The 26,165-nt window shown below is 61.1% G+C and overlaps 3 protein-coding genes across 4 annotated transcripts; 2 read left to right on the plus strand and 1 right to left on the minus strand.

The window, feature by feature from the left end:
- The first annotated feature begins 2,895 nt into the window (after positions 1-2,895).
- TRIM50 (tripartite motif containing 50) lies at positions 2,896-7,273 on the plus strand. Its single transcript, XM_088529991.1, has 6 exons — positions 2,896-3,309; positions 4,254-4,349; positions 5,227-5,457; positions 5,810-5,832; positions 6,150-6,274; positions 6,604-7,273. Exons 1-6 carry the CDS (start codon positions 2,905-2,907, stop codon positions 7,209-7,211), a joined length of 1,488 nt encoding a protein of 495 aa, XP_088386117.1. The 5' UTR covers positions 2,896-2,904; the 3' UTR covers positions 7,212-7,273.
- Positions 7,274-8,960: 1,687 nt separating this feature from the next.
- On the plus strand, positions 8,961-12,321 carry NSUN5 (NOP2/Sun RNA methyltransferase 5). Its single transcript, XM_088530114.1, is given in 12 exon segments — positions 8,961-9,053; positions 9,292-9,348; positions 9,350-9,415; positions 9,499-9,574; positions 9,577-9,655; positions 9,882-10,004; positions 10,298-10,436; positions 10,597-10,712; positions 11,107-11,285; positions 11,388-11,592; positions 11,792-11,944; positions 12,154-12,321. Coding segments are annotated over 12 exon segments (1,389 nt in total). The 3' UTR covers positions 12,257-12,321.
- Positions 12,322-15,728: 3,407 nt separating this feature from the next.
- Positions 15,729-25,066, minus strand: POM121 (POM121 transmembrane nucleoporin). 2 transcript variants are annotated; one of them, XM_088530116.1, is made up of 11 exons: positions 24,877-25,066; positions 22,931-23,011; positions 22,455-22,626; positions 21,334-21,425; positions 20,058-20,128; positions 19,684-19,808; positions 19,183-19,285; positions 18,682-18,852; positions 16,822-18,501; positions 16,025-16,153; positions 15,729-15,837 (listed from the first exon to the last, which is right to left on the minus strand). In XM_088530116.1, the coding sequence occupies exons 1-11, from the start codon at positions 25,014-25,016 to the stop codon at positions 15,743-15,745; spliced, it is 2,859 nt and encodes a 952-aa protein (XP_088386242.1). In that variant the 5' UTR covers positions 25,017-25,066; the 3' UTR covers positions 15,729-15,742. The 2 variants fall into 2 exon arrangements, with proteins under 2 accessions (XP_088386242.1, XP_088386241.1); XM_088530115.1 differs by having other exon boundaries at positions 18,682-18,855.
- Between the last annotated feature and the right edge of the window lie 1,099 nt (positions 25,067-26,165).

Consider the following 26,165-nt stretch of genomic DNA (forward strand, 5'->3'; position numbering starts at 1 on the left):
AAGCGCCTCCACCAATCGGGCTCCGAAGAGCAGCGCCCTCCCTGCGGGCCGCTTAAGAACCACGAGGCGCCGGCTCGGAGGGCGGGGACTGGCAGCCGCGCGGGACTGACCCAATCAGCGCTGCCGACGTCACCGGCGGGGGAGGGCCCGCCGCGCCGAAGCGGTGCATGCTGGGGGATGTAGTCCGCGCCGCCACCCCTGGCGGGCGGTGAGGGGAGCGGGAGTCGCCGGGGCTCTGAGGGGCTGGCAGTGCCGGGGGTCCTCGTGTCTTAGGGCATGGGGAGGACGTTGCCCGCAGGAGGAGGAGGAGGGGATCCTGCCCCGCTCAGCCCTGGAGGCCGCCTCGGCAGGGCCGAGTCCCGTGCTGGGCTCCCCAGGCCAGGAGGGACACGGGGCTGCGGCAGAGCCCAGCGAGGGGCTGCGGGAGCGGGGCCGGCCCAGCTGGAGAGGAGCCGGCCCAGAGGGAGCTCGTGGGGGCAGCAGCACCGCGAGGGAGGGAGGACAGGACGTGTCGGGCCCTTCTCAGCGGTGGCAGCGACAGGGCCGGAGGCAACGGCCGCACGCTGAAACACGGGAAGCTCTGCCTGAATTTGAGGAGAAACTTGTTGGCTGTGAGGGGGACAGGGCAGGGAACAGGCTGCCTAGAGAGGCTGTGGAGTCTCCTTCTCTGAGAGCGTTCAACACCTGCTGGGAGCTGGTCCGGTGCAACGTGTGGTAGGTGACCCGGCTTGTGGAGGAGGCTTGGACTAGATGTCCTCCAGCGGCCCAAGCCACCCAGTGTCATTCCATGATTCTTTGGAAAAAAAAAAAAAAAGTGCAGTTTTCTGGTTTCCGATACCCCAGAGAAGAGAAGCCTTTGCTTTGGAGGAGGCTGAGCTAGGTCTCCTGACCACGGGTAAATGTTCTGATCCCCGGATCTCTCTGCTCCTCCATCTAACGGCTGCAGCAGGGTGGCCTCCAAGACTAGGCTCTTGCGCCTGCAAAGCCTTGTCTCATTCTCAGCTTGACCCAGGTTGATGTGAAGAGAGAGGCTATTGGGGTTGCCCTAAGTCTGTGAACACAAGGACCATTATCCAAGAAACCATGTTTTTATGGGCAAAAAGTACACATGCACACCCTATCCCAAACTGGAGGGGCAATGCTCTGGGTTTTCCTCTGGTGTTTTTGAAAAGAATTAAAGGTATCAACCCCAAGGAAAATTGGAGGGTTTCAATCCAAAAAAAAAAAAAAAAAAGAGTTTTCATTGATAAGAAAGTGCTTTGGTGAAAATATTTCCACTGGCCCAAGCAATGTGGCTGACTGAACAGCAGGGCTCTTGGAAGCTGGCCGCCGAGGGAGGCAAACAGCTCGCTCCCTTATCGAGGCTGGCGCGGTTGCGGCTGACCGCACAGTCATATGATGCGTGCGGCTTTCCAGGGGCAGTGAGCAGCGTTTCCTGGGGGCTGGGGCGCGGGGGGGTGGCAGGCAGGTGACACACTCGTCACAGCCGGCGCCACAAGAGAGCCAGAGCTCCTGCCTCAGCTCCGCGTCCCGCTGGGACCTCCTCGGTGGGGCTGAAGCTGCGGGAGGAGCTGGGTGGCCGGCAGAGCTCGGCTCCTGCCCGGGAGCTGGGGATCCTGCTCCTTGGCACATCCACGACGCCAGCGGGGGCTGAAACCTTCGGCTTGGCCTGGAGGAGACAAGTGGCATCCATTGGGCTTGGTAAGCCAGCAGGAGTGGAGCCGGGGCACCGGACAAGTGAGTTGCTCGATGACCGGGTGGCTGTCAGGTGTCTGCGAGCGGAGGGAGCAGCTCGAGCTACCTTCGTGTACAGCCTCCGCTGGGGGTCTGACTAGCCAGGAGCTGAAATGTGAACCTTTCCTGCTTGGTTCCCCACCGATTCCCCACGTGGAGGATAAGCAGTGTATGCTCAAAGCTGATCTGAGGCTGCGGCCTTCCCCTTCTCTGGAGAAGGGATCGAGTCTCAGTTTTCACCTTTGGGTTTATTTCCGTGTGAGTGAGGAGGCTGTAGGAGCTTTGTTACCTGCCCTCTCTCCGGTGTGTTCAGGGCACCCTGGCGCGTGTCTTTTGGGGCAGGAGCAGACAGGTACCACACTGCCCTGCATTCATCATTGCTATAGGAAACACCAGCAAGTTAATGTGTTTTCCACTGCAAAGAACCGAGTAGCAGTGCAGTGGGAACAGTAGCAGAGCAGTGGAAGAACTTGCTTTGGGAGAACAATGCCAATTCCAGGGCTGGGGCTGCTTGTCCCGATGCTGATGCCCTCTGTGCCGTGGCAGCGTGGCGCTGGCTCTAGCAGCTTGGAAGGAGGCATTTGCTGTGCAGCACGGACAAGCATTGGGCTCTGATGGTGATTTCTGTCTGCTTTTGCTTAGAAACTTGCATTAATGCTGGTCCTTCTGAGGAGGAGACAGTGAGCCCAGCAAGACCTACAGGAATTCAGAGAGACCAGGATCCTTATATAAATATATATATATATATATTTCAGCAGAGAATTCCTCTTGGCTCTGTCTCAGCCTAGGATACAGACAGGTACCCCGAGGGGGGCTCCAGGCTGACACGGCTGCCAGGCAGAGGTCCCAGGTGGGCGTCAGCTTGGTGGCACCCGCTGCCATTTCAGGCAGATCTGGCAGACCCAGATGGGCATCCGTGTCGGCAGGGCTCGAACCACTAGAGATGCTCAGACTCAAAGCACCATCTCAGACTTTGCTTGGAGCATAGCAACGAGTTCACAAGTGCCTGAGCTAGAAAGTGTTTGAGGGGTCTCTGTTTGACCTCCCCCAAGTGGTGAACTCTGTCTTACTCGTCTGTGCTTACTTTGCCCCTTGCAATAGGACTGATCTCCTGTCTGTGTTTCCCAGGCCAGGTCCCTTCCGCTTGCGTGCACCGTGCTGGAAGGTGGGATGGCTCGGAAGATGAGCATGGACGAGCTGGAGGACCAGCTCCTCTGCCCCATCTGCTTAGAGGTGTTCAAGGAGCCGCTCATGCTGCAGTGCGGGCACTCGTACTGCAAGTCCTGCGTGGTGTCGCTGTCCTCCGAGCTGCCCGGGCAGTTCCTGTGCCCCGTGTGCCGCCAGCGCGTGGACTGCAGCGCCTCGCCGCCCAACGTCACGCTGGCGCGGGTCATCGAGGCGCTGCAGAGCCGCGGCGAGGCCGAGGCCGCCCCGGAGTCCTGCCCGGCCCACCACAACCCCCTGAGCCTCTTCTGCGAGGACGACCAAGAGGTGATCTGCGGGCTGTGCGGCACCATCGGCAGCCACCGCCAGCACAGGATCACCCCCATCTCCACCACCTACTGCCGGATGAAGGTTGGCTGGCGAGGACTCCCCGGGGAGGGCGTTAGGGCACCTGGAGCAATCTCAGCCCTGCTGATCAGGTGGCCCCTGCCCTTCACAGGGCAGGCTGGAAATGACGCTGGTGTTGGTGTCATGGGCTGGTGGCACAGCCAGAGATGAGGCATGGTCCCTGGGCAGGGGGCAGCCCTCTCTGAGGCACTATTTCAGCATGTCCCTAGCTTAATGAGCTCAGCTTTGGTGGCTAAGCCACCATGGGGAGAGCTGAGGGTCAGGGAGAGCAGGGTGGCCTTTCAAGACTGCTTTCAAATACCATCAAAAGGAGTCTGGAGATAAGGGCTAAGGCGAGGTGCTGCAGGAGAGCAGGAAAAACAGGGGCCTCAGGCAGTTGAAGTAAACAGCCAGTCCCTTGGTCGGCGTCACATGAAAGCACAGGGCCACCGGTCCTCTCAGCTCCTGACACTGGGGAGATAAGACTGGGAGGCAGCAGCAGCACAGGGAGCCAGGCCCCTGGCACCAGCAGTGACGGGATGCCGTGGGCCCGGGGCGGGCTGGCAGCCCGCTCGCCTCCTGCTCAGCTGCTGTGGAGCCACCACGGAGTGGAAGATGCTGCCTGAACAAGTGGGGAAGATACGGAGGGGAAAGGATCTGGAGGGCTGGGAGCAGGAGTGGAGACACCTTAGCAGTGGTCCTGCTACGGGTACTTTGGTTGGCAGCATCCCAGTCCGGGCTGTGGCCTGGTGCTGTCCTGCTTCTGGCACCCCCAGCTCCTCTACGTCAGTGAAGATGAGCAGGGCGCTCCCAGGCGCTCTCAGCGCTGGGCCGTGCTTTTCTTGGGAAGTTTAGGAGAACACGGTCTGCTAGGGCCACCCGTTCCTCAGGGACAGGCATGGGACATGGCCTGTGATCCCGCCAGCTGGCACAGGGTGCCCCACTAAAGAGATCCACTGCCTTTGCAGGAGGAGCTGTCTGTGCTGCTCACTGACGTCCACCAGTGCAAGAAGAACCTGGATGAACAGTTCAGCAAGCTCATCAACAACAAAATACGCATCGCAGTGAGTGCTACACGCCAAGGGAGTTCGCTTCCCGGGCTCCTTTTTTTGGCCACGCAGCTGCTGGGACAACCCCTGCTGCTGGGTCCCTTTGCCTCTCCTTTCCCTGAGGTAGCAGACATGGCTTGTCCTCCACTCTTTTCCCTGGGTTTGCTGTTCTCCATGAAAGTGAGGGACTAAACAGGGTCTGGTTTTGGGGTGATGCAGCACTCTGTGGTGGCCCAGCCCTGTTTTCGGAAGTGGTGACGCAGCCTTCCCTGGTGGCACTCAGCCCCCTGGCAGGAGTAGAGCTTAGAGCTGGTTTGACCGAATGTCCTTGGAGGTGCTGAGATAACAGGTAAAAAACACCCTGCTCAGGACCGGTTTCCCAGCTAGGGAGGGCAATGCTGACAGTTTCATATTGAGCTCATGCCTGGTTTAGCTGCATGTTGCCTTTCTCTGCTGTAGGCTCCTCCTAGGGACCTCCTGGCATCCTTCCTCAGGCTAAAACTTCCCAGCAGGGCTCATTGGAAGGCCTGAGGCCAAATGAAGCTGTAACTTCACTGTCTCCCCCTTGGTTCAGGCCACAGGTTGTTCCCTTGAAGCGCAGCAATCCAAGGGCTCTGTTGAAGCTGGGCTCTGATGAAGCTGGTTGACACACCAGGAAATCAAAACCTAGGGTGGGAGAGGTGTGAACCAGGGGTACTGTGGAGATAAGCCTCTGAGGACAGCAGGATGAAAGCATTTCTGCAGGCTTTCTGCGAAGGACTGCCCTGGAAAGCGGGTAGAGAGCAGCTTACAGGAACACGTAGACTTTGCTGGTGCAATTTCTGAAACTAAAAAGCAGATGTAGGTGAAGGATCAAATTGGTCCAGCACAACTGCGTGCTCTCTCCCTGCAGAATGAGGCAGACGTCTTCAAGTGTGTGACCCGCAAGGAGTTCCAGGAGCTGCACAGGTTCATTGACGAGGAGAAGGCCACCTTCCTGGAGAGCGTCGAAGGGAAGGCAACCCAGCTCATCACCTCCATTGAGGCCCAGGTCAAGCAGACGTCAGATGCCCTGCAGAGGCTGAAGGAGATGGAGAGCTCGCTGGAGATGCTCAACAATGAAAGCCAACTTGATTTCATCCGGGTGAGCGTGCTCATCAGGGATCACCTGGCAAAGGTGGTGAGGGCCAGCCAGGCTCTGCAGCCTGCAACCCCACTGGGCACATCCCTGGGCAGCAGGTACGGCCATCCAGTGTAGTCTGGCACCCCAAAGAAGAGAAGCAGGTGCCCTCTGTCCAAACAGGGTCTTCTGTAGGTGGGAGAGACCTGTCCTGGAACATACCCCTCCACAAAGGATGGTGCCCTCAGTTCTCCCATGAAAGGGGACCACTGGCATCTCTGGCCCATGGAATGTGCAGAGCTGTGAGCAGGCAGAAGAGCTGCTGTTCTGGAAATTTCCCAGCATCAACTCTCTCTTTTCTTTTTCTTTTTTCCAGAAATACAGCTCCTCCCAGTTCAGGTGAGTGATGGCACCCAGCAGCAAAGAGCACCAATGGGGCAGCAATGCCTCTGCACTGGGCCTGGTGGGCCCAGGCCCGTGGTCAGCCCAGCACCGCTGGGACAGCCTGGCCAAGACGTGCTGCCCTGCTCATCCCTGCGGGCAGCAGGGCTGAGGTAGAGCGTGTCAGAGCCAGGGCTGGGCCCATGCCTGCAGCCCCAGAGGAAGCTAAGAGCAGCTGGGGAGGTAACAGTGGCACCATCCTACACAGCAGCCAGGTGAGAAAAGGTCACACGCCATCCTTGTCACCTGTGTCATAGCTGCCCATGTCGTTGTAGGTCAGCGCTTCCCAGCCTGCAGCTGGGAGAAGGCATCTTCAGCCCTGTTTCCTTCAAGCCGTGTTTCCATCAAGATGACATCAAGATGACTGTGTGGAAGCGCCTGCACCGCCGCGTGCTGCCAGGTACCGACCTGCCCCGGTGTCACCCCAGGAGGTGGTGTTGGGTGATCGCCCCAGCCTGGCCTGCTGGTGGGAGCTGCTGGGACAGGCTGCTCCGCTGCCCCCAGCTCTGTCCCGCTCTCTGGATGTGGCTGCGACCCCTTGCTGCCAGGAGAGCTCCTGGAGCAAAGACTGGCCCGGTCATGTTGATAACAGCCTGCTCTGGCAAAGTGCAGCTGCTTGAAGTTCAGCAGGGCCAGCTTGTCTGGCTGTCCCTGGCCCTCACAACCGTGTTGGGATCACCCAGGGCCAGGCCTGCTGCCTGCTAGTGTGTCTGAGTGCTTTCTTTTTAGCTCCAGAGATGCTGAAGCTGGACCCCGTGACTGCACATCCCCTCCTGGAGCTCTTCAAGGGTGACACAGTGGTGCAGTGCGGACTGTACCAGCGCCGGGACAGCAACCCCAAGCGTTTCAACTCCAGCAACTGCATTCTCACCAGCAAGGGCTTCTCCTGTGGTCAGCACTACTGGGAGGTGATCGTGGGCACCCGGAACCACTGGCGCGTGGGCATCATCAAGGGTACGGTGAGCCGCAAAGGGAAGCTCAGCAAGTCTCCTGAGCACGGCGTGTGGCTCATTGGCCTAAAGGAAGGCAAAGTCTACGAGGCCTTCACCACCCCCCGGGCCACCCTACCCCTGACTGCCCGACCTCAGCGCATCGGCATCTATCTGCACTATGAGAAGGGAGAGCTGACCTTCTACAATGCTGACAGCCCTGACGAGCTCAGCCCCATCTACACCTTCCAGGCGGAGTTCCAGGGCCAGCTCTACCCTATTGTGGACCTGTGCTGGCCAGAGCGAGGGCCCTACTCCGTGCCCATCATCCTGCCCACGCCTGCCATGAGCCAGCACCCCCCCGGGCCCTACAAACATCCTACCCCCGAGGAACCCACCAAACCGTAGTGTGTCCAGTAGGATGGACCACTGCCCACGAAAGACTGCGGCTTGCCTTCCTGGGGTGCCACCTCAGCTATGGGATGGACATGGAGAAAGGTTCTTGGACCCTTCACAAAAGGAATCTGTCACTTAGCAAAGCTGCCTGCAGTGCCACTTTTGGTGGGGAGGGGGTTCAGGCCTAGTGCCTGCCTTAGGTCCTGTCCCCAGCGTTATTCCTGCCACCTCTTTCTGTCCAAACACCAACGGGCTGTTCTGGACCTGCACTGGTAGTTGGTCCCCCTCCTAGAGCAGACAAAAGTCATTTTGTGGACAGGGTTGTTTGATGTGGAACCTGTTTCACTAGAGAAGACAATTCAGCAACCCAGGAAGGGTCCTTCCAGTCTCCTCTAACAACAAAACGACAGTCCTGATCCATGAAAACCCATCCTCAGCCTAAGAGGCAGAACTGAAATACACCTGGCCGCAAAGATCTCCCTATGGAGAAATGAATGCTGGCTAGAAAAGGCAAGCTGTAAGCATCCCCATGAGAGGAAGGGTGGTCTCCAATGACCTGCCCTTCTTCTAAACAACCAGATTTTGCATTAGAGGAGCTGATTGCTGGCAGACACCGTGGCTGAGGAAACAGAAGCGCAGTCAGACCTGGACAGGCCATTGCAGCGCTCTGCAGCGGCTCTCGGTGCTGCTGGGAGAGGAAAATGCGTGTCTTAAAAGCAGCAGCCAGAGAGCTTCAAAGAAGGTTAGGCAAAATATCGACCATGGACTATGCGTTTTACTACCAATTACTACGGATTTAAGTGTTGCTGGCTTTATTCTGAAATCAAGCCATTACAGTGCCTAAATCACAGTAACCCCGCAGAGCTCTGTCTCAGCAGACATTACGTGATGTTTCTTTGCCGTCACCACATCAGGCTGCTGGATCCCCCCACATTGGCCATGCTGCTGCCAAGGTTCAGCCCGTGGCCCGGCGTCTCCGGAGCAGATCTGCTTCCCGCTTTACCCACCTGGAGCAGTTCCCATCGATTTCCTCCTCCACAAGACACGCGTTAGCGGCCGTTTCAAAACCAAACCGCGCGGGCCCCGAGCAGCAGGACCCTCTGTGCTCCTCGGCACACCGCCACCACTAAAAGAAAAAATTGCAAGACAGGGGCGGTCTCCCACAAAAACTAGCAAGCATTTGGGATTGGGTGCTTACACGACCGATGTAAACGTGTGGCATCGCCTGCTTGCCTTGCCAGAGGTTGTGGCTATTAAAAAGTGAAGCGTGGCCACGTTTTCTCCAGAGATCGTTACTGCTCTGTGTGGCGGACACAGCCCGGCGGCTGCGGGGGCCACTTGGCTCCCGGTGGCCGCACGGTCGTGGCCAGGGCTCCCCCGGGGGGCCGGGACCGGGTGCCCATGGCAGGGCTGAGCCCCAGGGAGTCCCGGCAGGGCAGAGGAGGCTCCGCCAGCCCCAGCGCGAGGCCCCCGCGCCACAGGGGAACGTTTCTCTCCCGGCGGGAGCGGGCCCTTCCCCTCGGTCGGGAAGCGTCTCTCCCGGCGGGCCGTGTCCCTCCCCGCGGGTCCCTGCCGAGCGCAGAGCCGAAGGGGCCCCGGCCGCAGCTGCCTCCCAAAACCCCCCGGCGGAGGAGGACGCGGCCGAGCCCCGGGTCCCCGCGCCCGGCCCCGCCATGGCGGGCGGGGAGCGGCCCGCCGCCTCCGCGCGGCCCCTGGCGGCCGCGGGGCGCCCTGCGCTGCCGGAAGGCGCCGCGCGGGAACATGGCGCTGTACAGCGCGGCGGCCGCCGTGCTGGCCGGGCTGGAGCGCGGCGACGGCGGCATCAAGGCGCTCGTGTACAGCAGCGGCTTCCCGGTGCGTGGGGGGCTCCGGCAGCGGCCCGGGCCGGGACACGCGGCGGGGTGGAGCGCGGGCGGGGAGGCCGGGCAGGGGGGGGGACCGGAGCGCGGTGTCCCGGGGGCACAGAGGCGGGAGGACCGCGGGGTCTGGGGGCAGCGGGGCCGGGGGTCTCGGGGCCGCTGCGCTGGGGGGGATGCAGGGGGCCGTGGAGAGGGGCCGGGATGGGGCTGCTGAGCGGGCCGCGGCCCCGCAGCACGTGCGGCAGCTCTACGCGCTGGTGGCCGAGACGCTGCGCTACTCGCCCGTGCTGGGACGCCGTGCTGGCCGGCGCCGCGCTGCTGCAGGCCGAGAAGAAGCTGCCCCCGCACCTGGCTAAGGTAAGGTCAGAGCCCCGTCCCCGCCGCCAGCCGAGGTGCCGAAGCCCCCCCCCCAGGGCCCGGCCTCACCGCGCCGCCCGCAGGTGCTGGTCTACGACCTGCTCTTCGGCAAGGGCCTCAAGTGCGGGGGCCGCTGGAAGGCGCTGGCGCGGCGGCACCGGGCCGCCTGCAGGCCGAGCTGGCCCGGCTCAAGGTGCAGCGCAGGGTGAGCCGCAACGAGGACCTGCTGGCGCCGGCAGCGCGCGCGGGAGGTGAGCTCGCCCGGGCGGCGCGGGGCCCCGCATGGCTCTGCATGGCGCAGGGCTGTCCCCTGCGTGTGGGCAGGGCGCTGCTGGGGTCCTGTGCGCGGCGCAGGGCAGTCCCCTGTGCACAGACAGGGCGCTGCTGGGGTCCTGTGCGCGGCGCAGGGCTGTCCCCTGTGCACGGACAGGGCGCTGCTGGGGTCCTGTGCGCGCATCTGACCCAGCGTGGCCTCCCCAGCCGCCCCGCTCCCGCGCTACGTCCGCGTGAACACCCTGAAGACCTGCGTGGAGGACGTGATCGACTTCTTCAAGCGCCAGGGCTACTCCTACTTGGGCAAGGCAGCCAGGTAAGTATCGCTCTGTGCTGTCCTGAGGCCCCTTCGTGGGATGTTGGTGAGAGATGATGCCTTGGGAAGAGATCCTGGAAGTTGAAGTGTTGTTGATCTTGATGCTTGTGGTGGCAGATTTGGGATCTCCACCACAACGCTCTTCCTTCTCCCTTTCCACCTTTCCATGTGTCACTTGGGGAGTGGGGGCATGGGAAGAAGGGGGATTCTCCACTCAGACTCTGGAGAGTCCTAGCTTTGGGAATGCAAAGGCAGGACTGTGCATTGATCCTGTGTGTGTGGCTTGTGGGCAGCGTGGAGGAATTGAGCTCCCTCTCGGGGAAGAAATTCCTGTTGGATCTTCATCTCCCGGAGTTGCTGGTCTTCCCTCCACAGACAGACTTCCACAGCAACCAGCTCTACACTTCTGGGCACATAATACTGCAGGACAAGGTGGGTGAGCTGGGGAGTGAGAGGCTGCAGGTGGGAGAAGAGCTGGCATGAGAGCAAGGTGCTCTAAAAACTTCCCTTGGGGAGCTGAGCCAGCAGCTGAGGAGGGACCAGGGGGTTGGGTGGTGCCGAAGGCCCTTGATGTCTGTTGACCTTCCCGCAGGCCAGCTGCCTCCCCGCCTTCCTCCTGAGTCCAGCCGCTGGCTCCCATGTCATCGATGCTTGTGCTGCCCCCGGGAACAAGACGAGCCACGTGGCTGCCATCCTGAAGAACAAGGGGTGAGCGCAGGCTGCGTGTGCTGCCGGGGAGGGCGTGCAGGTTGCTCCAGGCCTGCAGGAGCCCTGCTAGCATGAAGGGAAGGCTGCAGGTCTGAAGCAAAGCTGCAGCCTGCAATCTCGCCTGCTAACTCAGGCTTTACACCCTCTCCAGGTGGATGAAGGGCTCTGATAGTCGTGAGGGGAGAATAACCATTTGAAAGGCTTGAGAGGGCAGGGATTCGCTTAGATTCACTTTCCAGGCTCTAACAAGGGTCTCTGCCCGGGACCAGCTCCGCTAGCGCCCGTACGTGGGAGCTCTGCCTCCCTGCAGACAGAGGATGTTTGGGGCTGCCGCTGGTGGCTGGGGCAGCCTGGAGCGGTGAGTGATTCATTCTTCTCTTGGGACTCTGTTCAGGCAGATCTTTGCCTTTGACCTGGACACCAAGCGCCTGGCCACCATGAACACCATGCTAATGCGGGCCGGGGTGACCAGCTTTGAGCTGGCCCAGCAGGACTTCCTGACTGTCGACCCCAGGGACTCCAAGTACAGCAAAGTGACCCACATCCTCCTTGACCCGTCGTGCAGTGGCTCAGGTACCGTGCGGGGCTTAGGCCACCTCTTCTGCTGCAAAGTGCAGCGGACTCGAGGCAGGTGCTCGGCCGCAGGCCCTGCGGCGACTGCTGCTCTCCCTGCAGGGATGGTGGCCCGGCTGCCCACGGAGGAGGCCGCCCCCAGCGCCGAGCGGCTGCAGGCGCTCGCTGCCTTCCAGCGCAGGATCCTGAGCCACGCTCTGAGCTTCCCGGCTCTCCGGCGCCTGGCCTATTCCACCTGCTCGCTGCACCAGGAGGAGAACGAGGACGTGGTGCAGGCCGTGCTGCAGGAGCAGGGCTCGGCTTTCAGGTTGGCCTGCTTCGGGGAGGAGGTGGGGCAGGCCGTGCTGCAGCAGAGGGGTGCCCTGGGCTCGCGGCTGCGGCGCAGCAGGAGCCGTGGAGCGTGCTCGGCCCTGCGCCGTGCGGTGGGGAGCGTCGCTGCGTGCCGCCAAGGGGAGTGATGGTGCAGAACAGGGCTCAGCGCTGTCCTGCTCTGTCCTGCGCTCCAGGCTGGTGAATGCGTTGCCTTCTTGGCCCTGCCGAGGACTTGCCACCTTCCCCGGCGCCGAGTGCTGCCTCCGAGCCTCTCCTGCTGAAACGCTCACCCAGGGTTTCTTCGTGGCGCTGCTGGAGCGGGGCGGGGAGGAGGCTGCTGTCCCCAGGTGAGAGGAGCCTCTAGGCCGGGGTGTCACCGGGCTCGGGGCTGCTTGGATGGCTGTAGGGTGCCTGCACTGTGGGGCTTTGGAGGGCACCTAGAAGGGAGAAAGGAGGATGGGGGGATCGAGAGCACAGAAAGAGGCTGCAGGGGCTGTGGTGTTGGGCTGAGCAGGGTCTCAGGTGCTTAACTTGGGCTGTTCACTCTTGTCCTCAGCTCCCTGCCTGCAGCAGCTGAGAGCAGCCTACAGCAAGGAAGGGGGGTGCAGCCAGAGCCTGCCCGCAAGAAGAGAAGGAAAAAGCAGCGAGTGAAAGAGTGAAGGGGCCTTTTCAGGACTGCACCTGGCCAAGCTCTGGCAGAAACCTCTCTGCAGTAGCATGAAAGGGTGGAGCTGTCTCTGTCCCTGCTCCTGGACAGGGGGGCTTCTCTGCCGTGGATCTGAGAAGTAAAACCTTGCACCAGCTGCAGTTGTGGTGGACATGTGTAAATCCGTGCCCCTTACCAGGACGGAGGGGGCTCAGACAGCTCCCTGCTACCCTGGTGAGGAAACTGCTCATCCTGCTGATGCAGACTTGGCTCTCAAAGCCAGACCTGGGCAGGGGTGGGAGGTGTAACGAAACAGTCCCGGTGTTCCCCATACCGAAATGCTGGGTATCCTGCCTGGCTAGACAGCTCCAGCAGGATTAATTATGTTTTACTACTTTGGCCCCCTAACCTGCCTTACTAGAGCCTGGGTGTGGGGGCTTGAGGACTCCCTAAATGCTGTTGCTGCAGTGACGAAAATCTGCCTCTAGCTTCTCCCACAGTGCAACATCTTGCCCAGATCCCTCTCACGGCTGTACAGGTACCCTAAAAGGAGGGTGAAATAGGGAAAATAATAGTGAAACAAATCATGTCCCTCTCTCAGCACCAGGCCCTGTTCTAAGGTGAGGAAGAGGCCCGAGAGGTGGAAAGTGGCACCTCCTTCTGCTCCTCCTCAGGAGCTGCTGGCAGTGAAATTAAAACACGAGAGCCAGACGTGAACATGGTCTTTTTATTTTAAATCAACGATAGAACAAGCAAGGGGAAAAAAAAATGCACATTCACACTAAAAAAAAGTCCTCATCGACCACACCAGGAATGATCCAAGTCCAAGTTTTGAGTTAAAACCCAGCCTCCCCCCCGCTCCCGGCCCGCATACGGCAGCCCTGGCCCAGCTCTCTCCCAGCAGGTACCCAAAGGGTCTGTGCAGCAGAGGGGGCAGGGGGAGAACAGCTCCTCAGGGGACACAGCTTTGGCCCTGGGCAAGTTGTGGCATTTCCAAGCCCTGGAAAAGGGCAGGAGGGCTCCGGCCTTATGCACCAGCTGAGAAACAAAACGTGGGTCCTTCCAAAGCCCCCCTGGGAGGGCGACAAGCCCCAACATCCAGCCCGGCAGCGCTCCGCCCCGGCGGCTCCTCTGCTCTCTGCTGAGGGTCCCCTCCGCATCCCAGCCCTGCGCCTGGTCCTGGAGGCCGGGACGGGGCCCCCTTCCTGCCCTCCCGAGGGCGCAGGCACCCCTGTGCCCCTACCTGCCCCCGGGAGCCTCTCCGTCCTGCCCTGTGGGGCGGCCGGGGGGACCCGCAAAGGCCACGAGAGGACGGAGCAGCAGCGGGGAGCCAGGGGCTCCTGCTCTGCTGAGCTGCCCTCAGGAGAGGGAGCAAATGCCGCAGCTCAGCCCACGTGCACGACAACCCGAGGATCAGCCGGATCCTCGGGGTCCAGGGTCACACGACCTGCCCTGCTGGGAGCGGGGCCAGCAGCCCTCCAGGAGGCCACCAGCTTCCCCCGGCCCGCTCCGGTGCAAGAAGGCTGGGAAAGCCCTGCCAGTACCAGGCAGCCGTGAGGGAGAGGAGGTGCCACAGCCTCTGCCCCCCGCGCCCCTGCCCCTGCCTGCTGGTTTTTCCTGGCAGATGAGAAAAACCACATTGGCCACCGTAACGCGCAAGAGCTCCTGCTCCTCATCCTCGGGGAAAAAAAAAAAAAAAAAAAGAAAAGAAAGAGTTTAGTCACATCCACATACACCACATTTTAAAATAAGGACGTTTTGCTGCAGCCTGGCAGGAGCAGGTCACGGCCCACAGCCGGGGTGCTCCAGCCCTGGCCCCCAGGACGCCGCTGCCTTTCCCTGGCGCAGCGGGTTGGGACACAGGGACGAGGGCCGGGGCCGTCACCAGCTCCTCGCCAGGCTGCAAGGGCACAGCTAAACTCTAGCACCAGCGCTGCGGGGTCTGGCAACCTCACTGAACCAAGCTTGAAGGAATTCCAAGGCAATTTAGCTTAAATATAAAAATAAATTTTTATTTTGTTAAAAAATGTTTAAATATTTTTTTCTTTTTTTTTTTTCTTTTTAATTTAGACTTCGGCAGACACACACACTCACACGGCTCGGAGAGTAAAAAGAAAAACCGGCAGCAAAGGGCTCCTGGGAGCGGAGGGGAGGGGAGGCCCGGGGCTCCCGGGGAAGCCGGCCCAGCAGCCTCTTCCCCCAGGAGTTCCCTGTCGGATCCAGGAACAGCCCCACTCCTGGCTGGATGGGAACAGGGGCTTTGGGCACAGCACCGTAGCTCTTAGGAGCTGGTAAAAAAAACAAAGGGATGGGGATGAGCTAGAAGTGAAAAACCAAAGGGGATATCAGGGGAAAGCCGTCCTCTCTGGCCTCCTTCCAGCAGCAGCTCACGAGGACTGCAAGGTCCTGGCCCAGCCGAGGCAGGGGAGGAGGACGAGGAGAGGAGAGGAGAGGCTGCCAGGGCGGGCGCCCGGGCCCGTCCCCTCCACCCCGGCTGCCCTTCTGTCGGTCACGACGAGGGGACAGACTCACCCAGCCGTAGTAGCCACGCAGTGATGCTACTGTCAACACCCAATTAGCCGGGGCACCGCCACCTCCTGAAGAGGGAACGGGCGCCCCATAAAAATCAACTCCAAACAGCAAATCCGGCATAACCAACATGCCGCCACGCACACGGGTCAATTCTTCCTCCAAACTCGATTCAATGAGTGCATCGAACGGGAGCACAAACAAAGCAGAACAGACAAGCCTTTACACAGAACAGGTCGGGGTCAGCCCCGGGAGGGCACGGCGGGAGGACCCTCGAGCTGCCAGCCCCGCAGCGCTCCTCCCGCTGGGCCCTGATGCTCCGGCACAGCCGTCCGTGCACGAGGCCTCAGCGGGAGGGTTGATGGGAGGCCTAAGGTGGGACAAGGGGGTCTTCACCCAGCCGCGGAAGCTGGATCAGTCACCTATGGCACCGAAACGCTTATGGCCCCCGCTGCCCCAAGATGGCAACAGGCAGCTTGGAGCAGAATCCTGCAGAGGAAGAGCATTCACCAGGCCAGAGCACACAGCAGGGAAAGGCTTCAGGACCTGGTGAAGGCCCCGCCGCTCGGCAGCGCCGGGAGAGCGGATCTCCAGGGCTGACCCGGCACCCCGCGGCTCTGCCTGCCGTGGGGCAGCAGGCTCAGTGTCGGGGGCTGCGGGGAGGGCACAGGCACAGCTAGAAGAAGCAAGGGGGAAAATTTACATATTATGAAACGTGGCAAAAGAAAAAGAGGGAGGAAACGCTGTAGATATGTACAGAGGTTCATCCAGCCTTGGCTGTGGAACTGTTCAAGTACGAAGGGTTTGGTTTATCCTGTCCCACCCCAGTCACTGCTACCCAGCACAGTCTCCTGGTGGCAAAGGAGAGGGGGGCCTGGCCCTGGCGGCGCCGCTCCCGCACGGGGACGCTCCGGAGGGGGCCCCGCGCGCGGCGGCTCCTGGCAGCCGCCGGGCCCAGCCGCTCGCCACGTTACTTTTTGCGCGTGTGCTGCCTCCGCGCCTGCAGCCGCTGGCGAGCCCCGGTCTTGGATCCTGCCCCGATGGAAAACGCCGGAGTCGAGGAACCTGCAAGCAGAAAGGCTGCCTAAGTTCCTCCAGCCTCCCGCAGAGCTCTGGCTTTCCCTCCCCAGAGCCCAGGAGCCACCACCAAAGTGGCAGGGGACAACCCTGGTGTCCAGGACATGGCCCCTCGCAGGCCCTGCTGCCATCCCTCCACCCAACGGAGCAGCACGGCTGGGAGAGGATCCCTTACCAAAGGAAGTTCCGACTCCGCCAAAGCCTGAGGCAGGAGTGCTGGGTGTCCCGAAGGAAAGGCTGCTGCTCCCACTCCCCACCGCTCCCGGGACAGGCGTGCTTTGCCCGAAGGTGGGAGCCGGCGTTCCTGGAAAACAAAATGCCACTGAGAGCAAAGACAACAGGAGAGTCTGGATTTGGGGCGCAAGTTCTTCCTGCGACCAGCGGGATCCCTCACTATGAACTGGAGGAATACATCCCCCCAGGAGCAGCCTGTTCACCTCCGAGGGCTCCTTCTAATTCAACAAGTTGGCCTCTCTTCTACTTCCTCATCTTAATCTCCCAGACCGCCCAGCAAGAGGGAGGTCCAGCAGGGTTTGCAGGCTGGGTCTTTCCAGACCAAAGAGCTTCTCCGCACGCAGGCTGCAACTGTGCAGGAAGCGAGATGGTTCAAAGGGCTTGAAGGGGCTGGGAAAGCCTCAGGGAATGAGCAAGAAGGGGCTGCAACCACTGGTGGGAAGTGTTTCTACTCCCCAGGGAACTCTGCTTTTAAATGCTGCCAAGACCCTGGCTGCTTCTTCAGGGCCAGGAAGGATCTGGCTGGGTTCAGTCCTCATGCTGAGCTAGAGAGCCCCCGTATTTCAAGGGGCCAAGGAACAGCAGACTCAAGGATTGAGGGCTGAGAACCAGCAACCCGAACAGAGCACGGGGTCAGGCCCTGCCCTGCGCAAACATCAGCCCGTCGAGGGCTCCTGAGCCCAGGAGCTCAGCAAGGGCCGCGGGGAAGGCGGCTCCCTCCACCCCGAGAGGCCTCACCTCCAAACACGGGTTTGTTGTCGGGAGTGCTGGGCACGCTGAAGGCGAACGGCGAGCTCTGGTTCTGCGCCCCCAGCGCGCTCTGCGGCAGGGAGGAGCCGAAAGGCGCCGCCACGGAGGCTGCTCCGCTCTGCCCGGCCCCGAAGCTGAAGGAGACGGCGGGGGAGCCGCTGCTCAGGGCGGGGGTGCCGATCCCAAAGGCACTGGCAGAGGGACCCGGCTGGGCAGACGCCCCGAAGGTGAACGGAGAGGGGCCGGTGCCGAAGGCTGCGGTGCCGCCGCTGCTGCTTGTGGTCTGGGTGCTGGGGCCGAAGCTGGCCGTGGTGGTGGTGGCAGTCCCGAAAGAGAAGACGGACGTGGTGGTTCCAAACGCTGCCTGGCTGCTGCTGGTGCCAAAGGAGCCCTGGGTGCTGGTGGCACCGAAGGGCGGCTGCGCGCTGCTGCCGAACGGCGTCTGAGCGGCGGGCTGCGCCGCGGGGGCTCCGAATGGGAACGAGGGGCCGAAGGCGACGGGGCCCGCGGGGGCCTTGCTGGCGGGCGGCTGGCTCTCCGCAGCCGCCGCGCTGAACGCCGACGGAGCCGCTGCGCCCAGGTACGGTGGCGGGGGCTTCGCGCCCGTGCTGAAAGAGCTGCCGAAAGCCGTAACTGAGGAGCCGAACGTCAACGTTGACTGACCTGTGGTTGCTGGCGTGGATGTCAGGGCGGTGCCTCCAAAAATGCTAAAGCCCACGGCAGTGGTGGGAGCAGTTGTGGTGGAAGGTGCTTGGCCAAAGGCAGAGCCTCCTGGGACACTGGTGGTGGCAGAGACTGTGGCTGGAGCTGTTTTTCCAAACTGGAACACGGGCCCCGAGGCTGCAAAGCTGCTGTCTGTGCTGGGAGCAGAGCTGGCTGGGCCTCCGAACAGGAACGGCTGCGACGCGCTCGTGGACGTGGCAGTGGTAACAGTCAGGCTGGCAGCAGGGCCGGTGGAGGCAGGAGGGTTGAGTCCAAAGCTGAAGACGGGTTTAGTGGCGGCATCTGTGGAAGAACTCAGCGTGGTAGCAGTCGTGGCTGCGGTGGTGAAGATGACAGCAGGGAGGCCCGTGAACACGGCCGGGGCGGTTGTGGAGGCTGTTGTCGGGTCTGCAGCCGAGGCCGGCTGTGCCGTCGGTTTGAACGCGAAAGGAGAGGCCTTCGCTGGAGATGAAGCTGCTGTCACGCTGCCGAAGATAGGCTTGAACATGGTAGCGGCCGCAGATGTGGAGGAAGGGCCTGGGCTTGCAGACACAACCGCAGCAGAGACAACAGTCGTACAGGGCGCGGGGCTCTCGCTTTTCAGCGGGGCTCCAAAGATGGGTTTGAAAACAGGGGTTGTGGTGGTGGGGGCAGCAGCAGGCGCTGTGGTTGCTGGCTGGCTGGCCGGAGGGGTGCTCAGCATCCCGAAAAGGATGCTTGGCTTTGGGAAGGAGGAAGGTTTGCTGGGGGTCTGGCCCAGCTCTGTGGATGAAGGACTCGCCAGGCTGCTGGCAGGCTGTGCCCCAGAGGCAGGAGGGGCAGACGGGGCAGTTATGCTTAATACAGGCATAGGTTTGGTGTCAGCAGAAGTCACAGGTAACAAGCTCGACTCCAGCGATGCAGGTGGAGCGGGCAGCTGCGGTGCTGATGAAGACGGTGGAGACACCACTGTAGCTCCAGAAGAGTCTGAAAAGGGACAGAGAACTGATTTAGAGACAGGGATCATACACAGACAACCCTTCTGCCAACAGCACCTCCCCACAGCAGCCAGCCCGAGCCTTCCACGCTGGCACAGCTCCCAACAGGAGCACGGAGAGCCCCTCCTGGGGCTTTCGTGCCCAGCTCTGCTCACTCTCTTCTCCTCACCTGCCGGCACGGGGGCAGCCTGGTTGCTCTGCATCTTCTTCAGGCTGTCCAAGAGCGAGTTGTTGCTGGCAGGTGCAGTTGTTGCCACAGGCGCAGGCCCTGGGGAGGTCACTGTGAACGCCAGCGGCCGGGGTTGAGGCGTAGTCTCTGCAGTGGTGCTGGGGGCAGCATCTGCTGGAAAGAGGCAAGAAATCAGTGTCCGTAACACACTGCAGGGCATTACCTGTGAGCAGAGCTTCCCCAGGGGCCAGGAAGCTGCATGAATATCCCACAGCTCTGCAGCTGGAAAGCCGCACCCATCACACTAACTCCCTGCAGACTCTGGGGCATTAACAGCATTTCCAGCTACAAGGAAGAAGCAGGATTCCCTACAGAGGCTCCCCAGCCTGCATTACACAGACTCCCCACTGCCCTGGCAGCCCCACCTCTGGGTTTCCAACTCAGCTCTGCTCCTTGCTGGCCCCTTTGTGCTCCCAGTCTGCCCAGGGGCGCAGTCCTTACCAGCCTTATCCTCCAAGACTTTGTTGAACCACTGCAGCGCTGCCTTCTTCTCCGCATCCAGGTCCTCCGAGGTGATGGAATAACCCAGCTGAGGCGGCGGGGGCTGCCAAGAAAGAGCAGCAGCTTAGCTTCTTCCCAGGGAAGCTGGACGAACCTCTCTGAGCGTGTGGTGGAGTCAGGCCGTTGCAAGCCCCTTGAAGCAGCTGGTTCTGCCACAGCACCTCCCGCGGAGCTCCAATCCCACCTATTCTGCTCCCCGGCTTGGCGCTGAGGGCACGGCAGGCCTTCCCCAGGCCATTACCTGGTCCGGTAGCAGGCAGCACAATCACGCACAGCCCACCAGACACTGGGGCTGGGGATAGCGTCACTTCCCACTCCGCCAAGGACGGGGCCTCCTTCCTGAGGGCAGGCAGGTCAGTCTCCCCCCAGCCCTGCAGAAATTGCAGTGAGCACATTCTATCGCCAGAGGAGGGCACGAGGGGCTGCGAGACAGCGACGTACCAGAGCGAGCTGATCGCCCCGGCGTGACGACAGCAACTGGATCTTCCGCTTGCGCTTCCCACTGCTTCCCAACACGGACGGAGAGCTCAGGGAATTCTGCTGCTTCCGCACGGGCGTCTCCACCACTACAGAGAGAGACAAGTCAGAACTGCCTCTAGGCAGAGGAGGAACTTCACTCCTATCAGTAGGTTAGTCCCTTCTGAAGGGGAGAAGGGGACTCCTCTCCGGATGACCCAAACTCAGAGGGCAGCAGAAAATGCTGCTGGCCTGGAACCAGCATGTTCTTAATTGCCAGGAGACACCTCAATCGTGCTGCTTTCTCAAGCTGATGACATATCCAACCTGGCCCACAGCTGGTACAAGCCGGCACTCACCTTTTTCAGTCTGAAGCTCCTTGTCTGACTTCACTGGAGTGGAAGCGTTGGAGCGAAGAGATTCCTCTTCCCTGCGCAGAGGGAAGACAGACAATTAGGGTCAATCCCCAAACTTGGCCTCAATCCCAGAAGGAACAGGCCAAACACACTAAGATTCCCACCAGTATCTTTGCCTCAGCCAAAGAAATGGTCTCCAGATAATGTCTGGAGCTGGTGGGCGTTAACATCATCTCCAGGCTCAAGGACCAGACAGGACTTCCTAAGGGAGACTCCCCAGCCTGCGTTAGGGGCTCCTCACTGCCCTGGCAGCCCTACCCCTGGGTTTCACAGCTCTGCTCCTCGCTGACCCCTGCAGGCTCCTACTCTGCCCAGGGGTGCCTGTGTGACACCACTGCACCAGCTGGAAAGCAGCTCGAGGCAGACGAGCTGCTCCCATCTCCAAGGCCAGAGCTTGCTCTGGAAACCTGTGCTGCTTCGCAGGGCTGAGGACAGCTTCAGGCAGCATTCAGAGGTCCCACATGGGAAACACCATCTCCCACGGGCTTCTAGGGCTCACCCTTTCCAGACAAATGGTTATGGCAGTTTAGTTCTGACATGTGTTTCTTCCCCATGGAATGAAGTTCTTCTCTAAACTGAGAGAGGAACAAGGGCACAAGCTCCAAGCAAGGCACTAAAATGCCAGTGTGCCATCCTGCACAGCATGTGCCACCTGTGAATCACTTTTGACGCTATTACTGCAATAATCAGGGCCTGATTACTGTCATCAGGGCTCTTCCCGAGTTTCAGACAGGCGAGCCAGGCTGTGCCACTGTCACACAACAATGTTACATTTGTGGCAGGCTCTTACTCCTTAAATCTATAACATGGTACTACAGCAGGATAGTGCAGTTCTCAGTAGAGCAGTTCTGCTTCTCCAGGGCTACCACCAGGACCCTGGTGTAGCAAGGTGGCAGGGATCATAGAATCATAGAATGCTTAAGGTTGGAAGAGACCTCTAGAGATCATCTAGTCCAACCCCCCTGCACACGCAGGGTAACCTAGAGCACGTGGCACAGGACTGCGTCCAAGGGGGTTTTGAAGATACAAACCAAGAGCAAATCAACAGGGTTCCCACGCGGGCAGGTCACCCAGCAGTCCCATCTTGCTAACAAGATGCTCTGATGGTCCTAACTCCCTCGAGAGGAGTCTATAGGTACCAGGAGCGCTGGAAAGACGCGCTGCTCTCCTTCGGCCTGGGGCTGAGCAGCAGCTGCTCCCGGGAAGGGCCGTTAGTTACCTTGCTTTCTTGAGAGGCCACTCCGGTGTCTGGGAGCGGGAGGACGCTGGGCTGGACAGCGGGGACACGCTCACACCGCTCGTCTTCCACAGCTGGAAGCCAAACACCAGCAATAGTTTAGGGCACGAGATGGGAGAGAGTAAATGTTCTAACCTCCTTCCTTGCACGTTAATGTCATCTTCCAGGACCTCAGCTAATGAGTCCATTGCCCCGTTCTGTTGTATCACCACGTAACTCCTCTCCACATTCAGTGGAGCAAAGCACATCCCGGAGTGAGCACACCTCAGCAGCAGAGCCCCTGGCCTCTCAACAGCCAGCGTGGCACCCAGGGCGGACAAGGGACAACACTGCTGCTCAGAGCACGGCAAACACTCGTCCTCCTGCCTTTGCAGAGCATGGGCTGATGCTGCCTGGCTGCCCCAGCTGCCCATGAATGCAGAGGGCCATCTCCTGCTGGCTCAGGGCAGATGGACCCAACACCCCAAAGGCTTTAGGACTTAGTACAGTCAGAGCAAATCCTAGAACTTCCTTGGAGATCACAGAGGTAGCCTCGCTCTGCATAGACAGCAGAGCTCCATGAGCCATGGCTGTTCTGCTGTCAGATCTGTAGCCCTGATCCACGAGCTGTTTTTAAGCAGTGTTTTTTCCCTCCAGCTCAGCAGCTGCCGAGGGGGCTCAGCTCAGAGCTGGGACACAGAGCTCTCACACTTGCTGACTCCAGCTGATTGGCAGAAGTTCAGCAAGAAGATTTGTTTCCTCCACCTGGATCTAACCTAAAAGAGCGGCCAGGGCTAAGGAGGGAGAAAACCCAACCACCTTCAGCACTGCAAGAAGGACATCTCAGATGGGGAAGAGGACAGAAGCACGTGCTGAGGGACAGTGACATGGCTCCCTGCTGCTGCTGGCCCTGCCGCCTGCCCGATGTGCAACGAGACGAAGCCGCCTGGCCGAGCAACGCCGGGGACTCCCCGTGGTGTTTGCTGCCAGGTACCTGGCAACGCTGCTCTCGTCCTACGAGCCCGGGCTCTGAGTTACCGGGCGATCCCAAAGGAGGGTCGAGCTGCTCCGCGCTGCGCGTGGCCCCAGGCTCCAGGGGGAATGTCTGTAAAGCTGTTTCCTACCTGCGCGAGGCCTCGGCTGGAGCTGTAGGAGCTGGCGATGGCATTGCGGACGGAGCTGGGGATCCCGCCAGCGCACGAGGTGTTCAGGGAGCTCATGGAAGAGGTGCGAGACCTCTTGTTGGAGCAGTCATCCAGGCAGTGTGACACAAGACCCCTCTTCAGGGAGCCAGGCCTGCAGGGGGTTATAAAGAGTTTTTTGACCTCCCCACCTGCTCACAGCTCCTGGAGAAGCAGGGAAGTTGAGGTAACCAACTCTGCTCTTCCTCACAGCACAGGGCTGAGAGAAAGACCTCAGAGCAGCACAGCCCAAATGCCCCTGGAATGTGCTCAGAGCACACATGGTGGGCAACAGGCAAAAGAAAAGGCCACGACCTCTCCTGCTCTCCACAACTGGAAACGAAGTATGTTTTCCAGAGCTTGCAGAAGCCCAGGGATTCACCTCCCACCTCCCGCCAGTCCCTTCGATGGGCACTTACTTGGGTATGAGAGAGGCAGGGGCACCGTTGGCCACAAGTGGCTCGAATGCTGACTGGCCGCTTCCACTGCTGTCGTGGCGCCTGCGGGGGAGAGGGCAGGAGTATTCGATGGGCAAGAGGTGGCAGAGAGCAGGGGCTGCACGAGCACAAACCTTGCTCTCCTCCTGCCACCCAATACGTGGGGCAGAGCTTTTCCCATCCATACGCTGCCAGCCTCTCCCAGGCTGCGGATTATTTTCCCACCTAGTCCTGGCCTCGCTCATTCCCATCCCTAGCTGCTTCCTCCCACTGACTGACCGCTATGCAGAGCGGTATTCATTTAATTCAATCTTTCCCCACATCCCTTGTTCCAAGCCAAAAACATTTCAGATTAATTTAGCAGTTCATTCTGAAATCAACCTGACCTCCCAAACCTGGATTTCCCACCTCTTCCTAGCCAGGGCCATGGACAATCTGAGCTAAAAATTGGACCCACCTTCCTACAAGTCAGCTCTCATGACCGAAGTCCGAATGTCTTATGAACAAACCCCGCAGCAGAAGCAGAGGTGTGAGATCAGCCCTGTTCCTTCGTCCACGTGCTTCCCTTGAAGCTCTGAGCAGGCCGACCCACCTGCCCAGGCGGCACGATGATCTCCAGCTGCCACAGGTTCCCTTCTGCCCTCAAAGATCACTGGAATTTTTGCCTATGAGCATTATTTTGGGCTCTCCAGGTGATGAACACCTTTAAAATTCACTTTTGTGGCAGAGTCAGATATTGGCGAATTAAAATAAAATAATAAAAGAGATAATAATAATAAAGGGGAGAGCAGATTCTGCCAGCACACCCGTCCCATGTCATCCTAGAGACTCGGCTCTCCTCATGGTCAGATCCATCAACCTGAGATAGGGGTTAATGGAAGATCTATCAACTGATGGAATGTAAAAATCGCATGACCCGCTGCAACTCCCACTGCAGCAGCAGGAAGAGCAGCTGGGAGCTCCCCCAAAGGGCCAGTCACCTGCCTGTGCTCAGGGCAGCCTCTGAGCGCTGGCCCCAGTGCAGCACCCGGGCTGACGCGCTCGGGCAGTGCCCTCCTCCGTGCAAACGGCTCCTCTCCCACCTCTGCGGTATCTGCTGGAGCCAGAGAGGCAGCCCCGGCGCTGATGGCCAGAGCAGGGCACGAGAAACTGCCCACGTGCAGGCGAGCAGAGGGCAGCAACCAGGGGAGCCGGGCCAGGCGGTTATAAAAGGCTCCAGCAGACCTTGGCATCCAGGACTTGCACCCTGTCCTTCCCAAGAGCCCTGGCAAAGCAACTGCACCCTCATTTCTTGAAGCTCAGTTCTGGAAATCACTGACCTTGAACTAGGAAAGCAAAAGATAGCCTTTCTTGTTTTCCCTTTTGCTAGTTAATACACACAAAGGAGGAACCCAGAGCTCTTTCATAGCGCGATGCTTCTACACTGGATCTCAGACACTGGGATCCCATTTCTCCTTGAAGACTGGAGCTGACTGAAGGATCAAGACACCCGGATCCAGGATGACATGCCAAGTTTCACTGCTCTGCTCCTGGATGACAAAAGTCTTTTCTGAAAGGCAGGAAACCCTCCAGTGGAGCCTCCACTCAAGCCACACTCCAGGCCTCTCAACATCCAGCAACACATGAGAACACACCTGACCCATGAGTTTGTCCAGACGGAAATTTAAAACACATCCTTTGACCCCAAGGATGAGGAAGAGCCTTGGAGGAATTTCTGAGGCAACAGAAAGGGCAGGTGGGATCTGGCAGGACGCTCTCTGCAGCACTTGCCCACGCGGGCCGGTGCGAGCGCACAGCGAGCGCACGCTGGGGTACGTCACGTTTGTCACCGCTGAGGCACCAGTCCCATCTACAGCTTTCCCAATGCACGGGTAATGACCTACGCTGCCAGTTTTTATTACTTTATTATTATTATTATTATTTATTACCTTCTCTTGCTCTCCTGGTCGTTCCCAAAAGCCTGGTCCTCCTCCTCCTCCTCCACAGCCCTCTTTCTGCTCTCCTTGATGGCATTCAGCACCGTCTCTTTTGCACATGGGTCCAGGCTGCTGTTGGGTGTAAAGGCCATGGGCGAGATGAGCTGCTCCAGGCTGCGGGGGAGACCAAAGCGTGAGGGAAACGGGGACCCCTCAGGTTAGAGACACCCCGGGGGCAGGGCCCCCTCCTCCTGCTGCCCCCATGCCCAGCGTGAAGGGGGGAAAGGGCTCCCCGAGGCAGCCCCTTCCGTAGCTTGTGACCGCGCAATCCCTCCCATGGCAACAGAGCAACGGGAAGGGGATTAGGGGGTCACCGAGGGGCCGGGGTGACGCTCTCTGCCCGGGCGCGGAGAACCCGGGGGCAGGCCCGGCTCGCGGCTCCCCCCCAGGCCGCCCAATCCCGCCGCTGCCGGGGAGGCTCCGGCGGGGCCCGCGGGCTCCCCCCGCTCCCTACTCACGCGGGAGGCCGCGCGGGGCCGGCGGGCGCCGGGGCGATCCTCACGGTGACGGCGCCGCGCGGCGGCAGGGCGCTCCGGCGCGCGCCGCCCGCCCAGCACACGGCGGGCAGGGCGCCCAGCGCCGCGTAGCGGGGCTGCTGCAGCGGGTAGCGGCGGCGCGGCGCCTGCGCGGGGCTCCGCGGGGCGGCCGCGGGGACCCTGCGGAGACAGCGGCGTGAGCGGGGCGGCCGCGCCGGGCCCCGCGCCCCGCGCCGCCTCCCGCCCGCACGTGGCCGCGCGGCGCCCTTACCGCAGCGCGAGGCGGCGCGGCGGGGCCCGCGCGGGCCGGCCCGAGGAGGCGACGGCGGCGGCGGCGGCGGGCGGGCCCCCGTTGGCGGCCGCCTTGGCGGGCGGGCGCGGCGCGGGCCGCAGCGCGCACCAGGCGCCCGCCGCGCCCAGCGCCGCCGCGCCCACGAGCGCGCCCCGCAGCACGAGGCACGCGAGCGCCAGCACGGCCAGCGCCGCCGCCGCCGCCAGCGCCGCCGCGCCCCGCCGGGCTCCGCGCGGCGCCGGGCCCGGGCCCCGCCGCCAGCCCGGCCCGCCCCCCGCCATCGCGCCGCGCCGCTCCGCGCCGAGCCCGGCCCGGCATGCACTGCGCGCGGCGCGGCGCGCGGGGGCGGCGCCAACGGGCGCCGGGGGCGGGGCCACGGGGGGCGGGGCCACGGGGGGGGGCGGGGCCTCTGTCCCTTTGCGCGCCCCGCCCCCCCTCGTGTCCCTTCTGCCCCCTCCTCTCCCCCCGCCTCC

This window comes from Tinamus guttatus, unplaced genomic scaffold (genome assembly GCF_059628265.1).
Source record: "Tinamus guttatus ecotype Peru unplaced genomic scaffold, ASM5962826v1 Tinamus_guttatus_pri_ptg000356l, whole genome shotgun sequence".
Lineage (NCBI taxonomy): Eukaryota > Metazoa > Chordata > Aves > Tinamiformes > Tinamidae > Tinamus > Tinamus guttatus.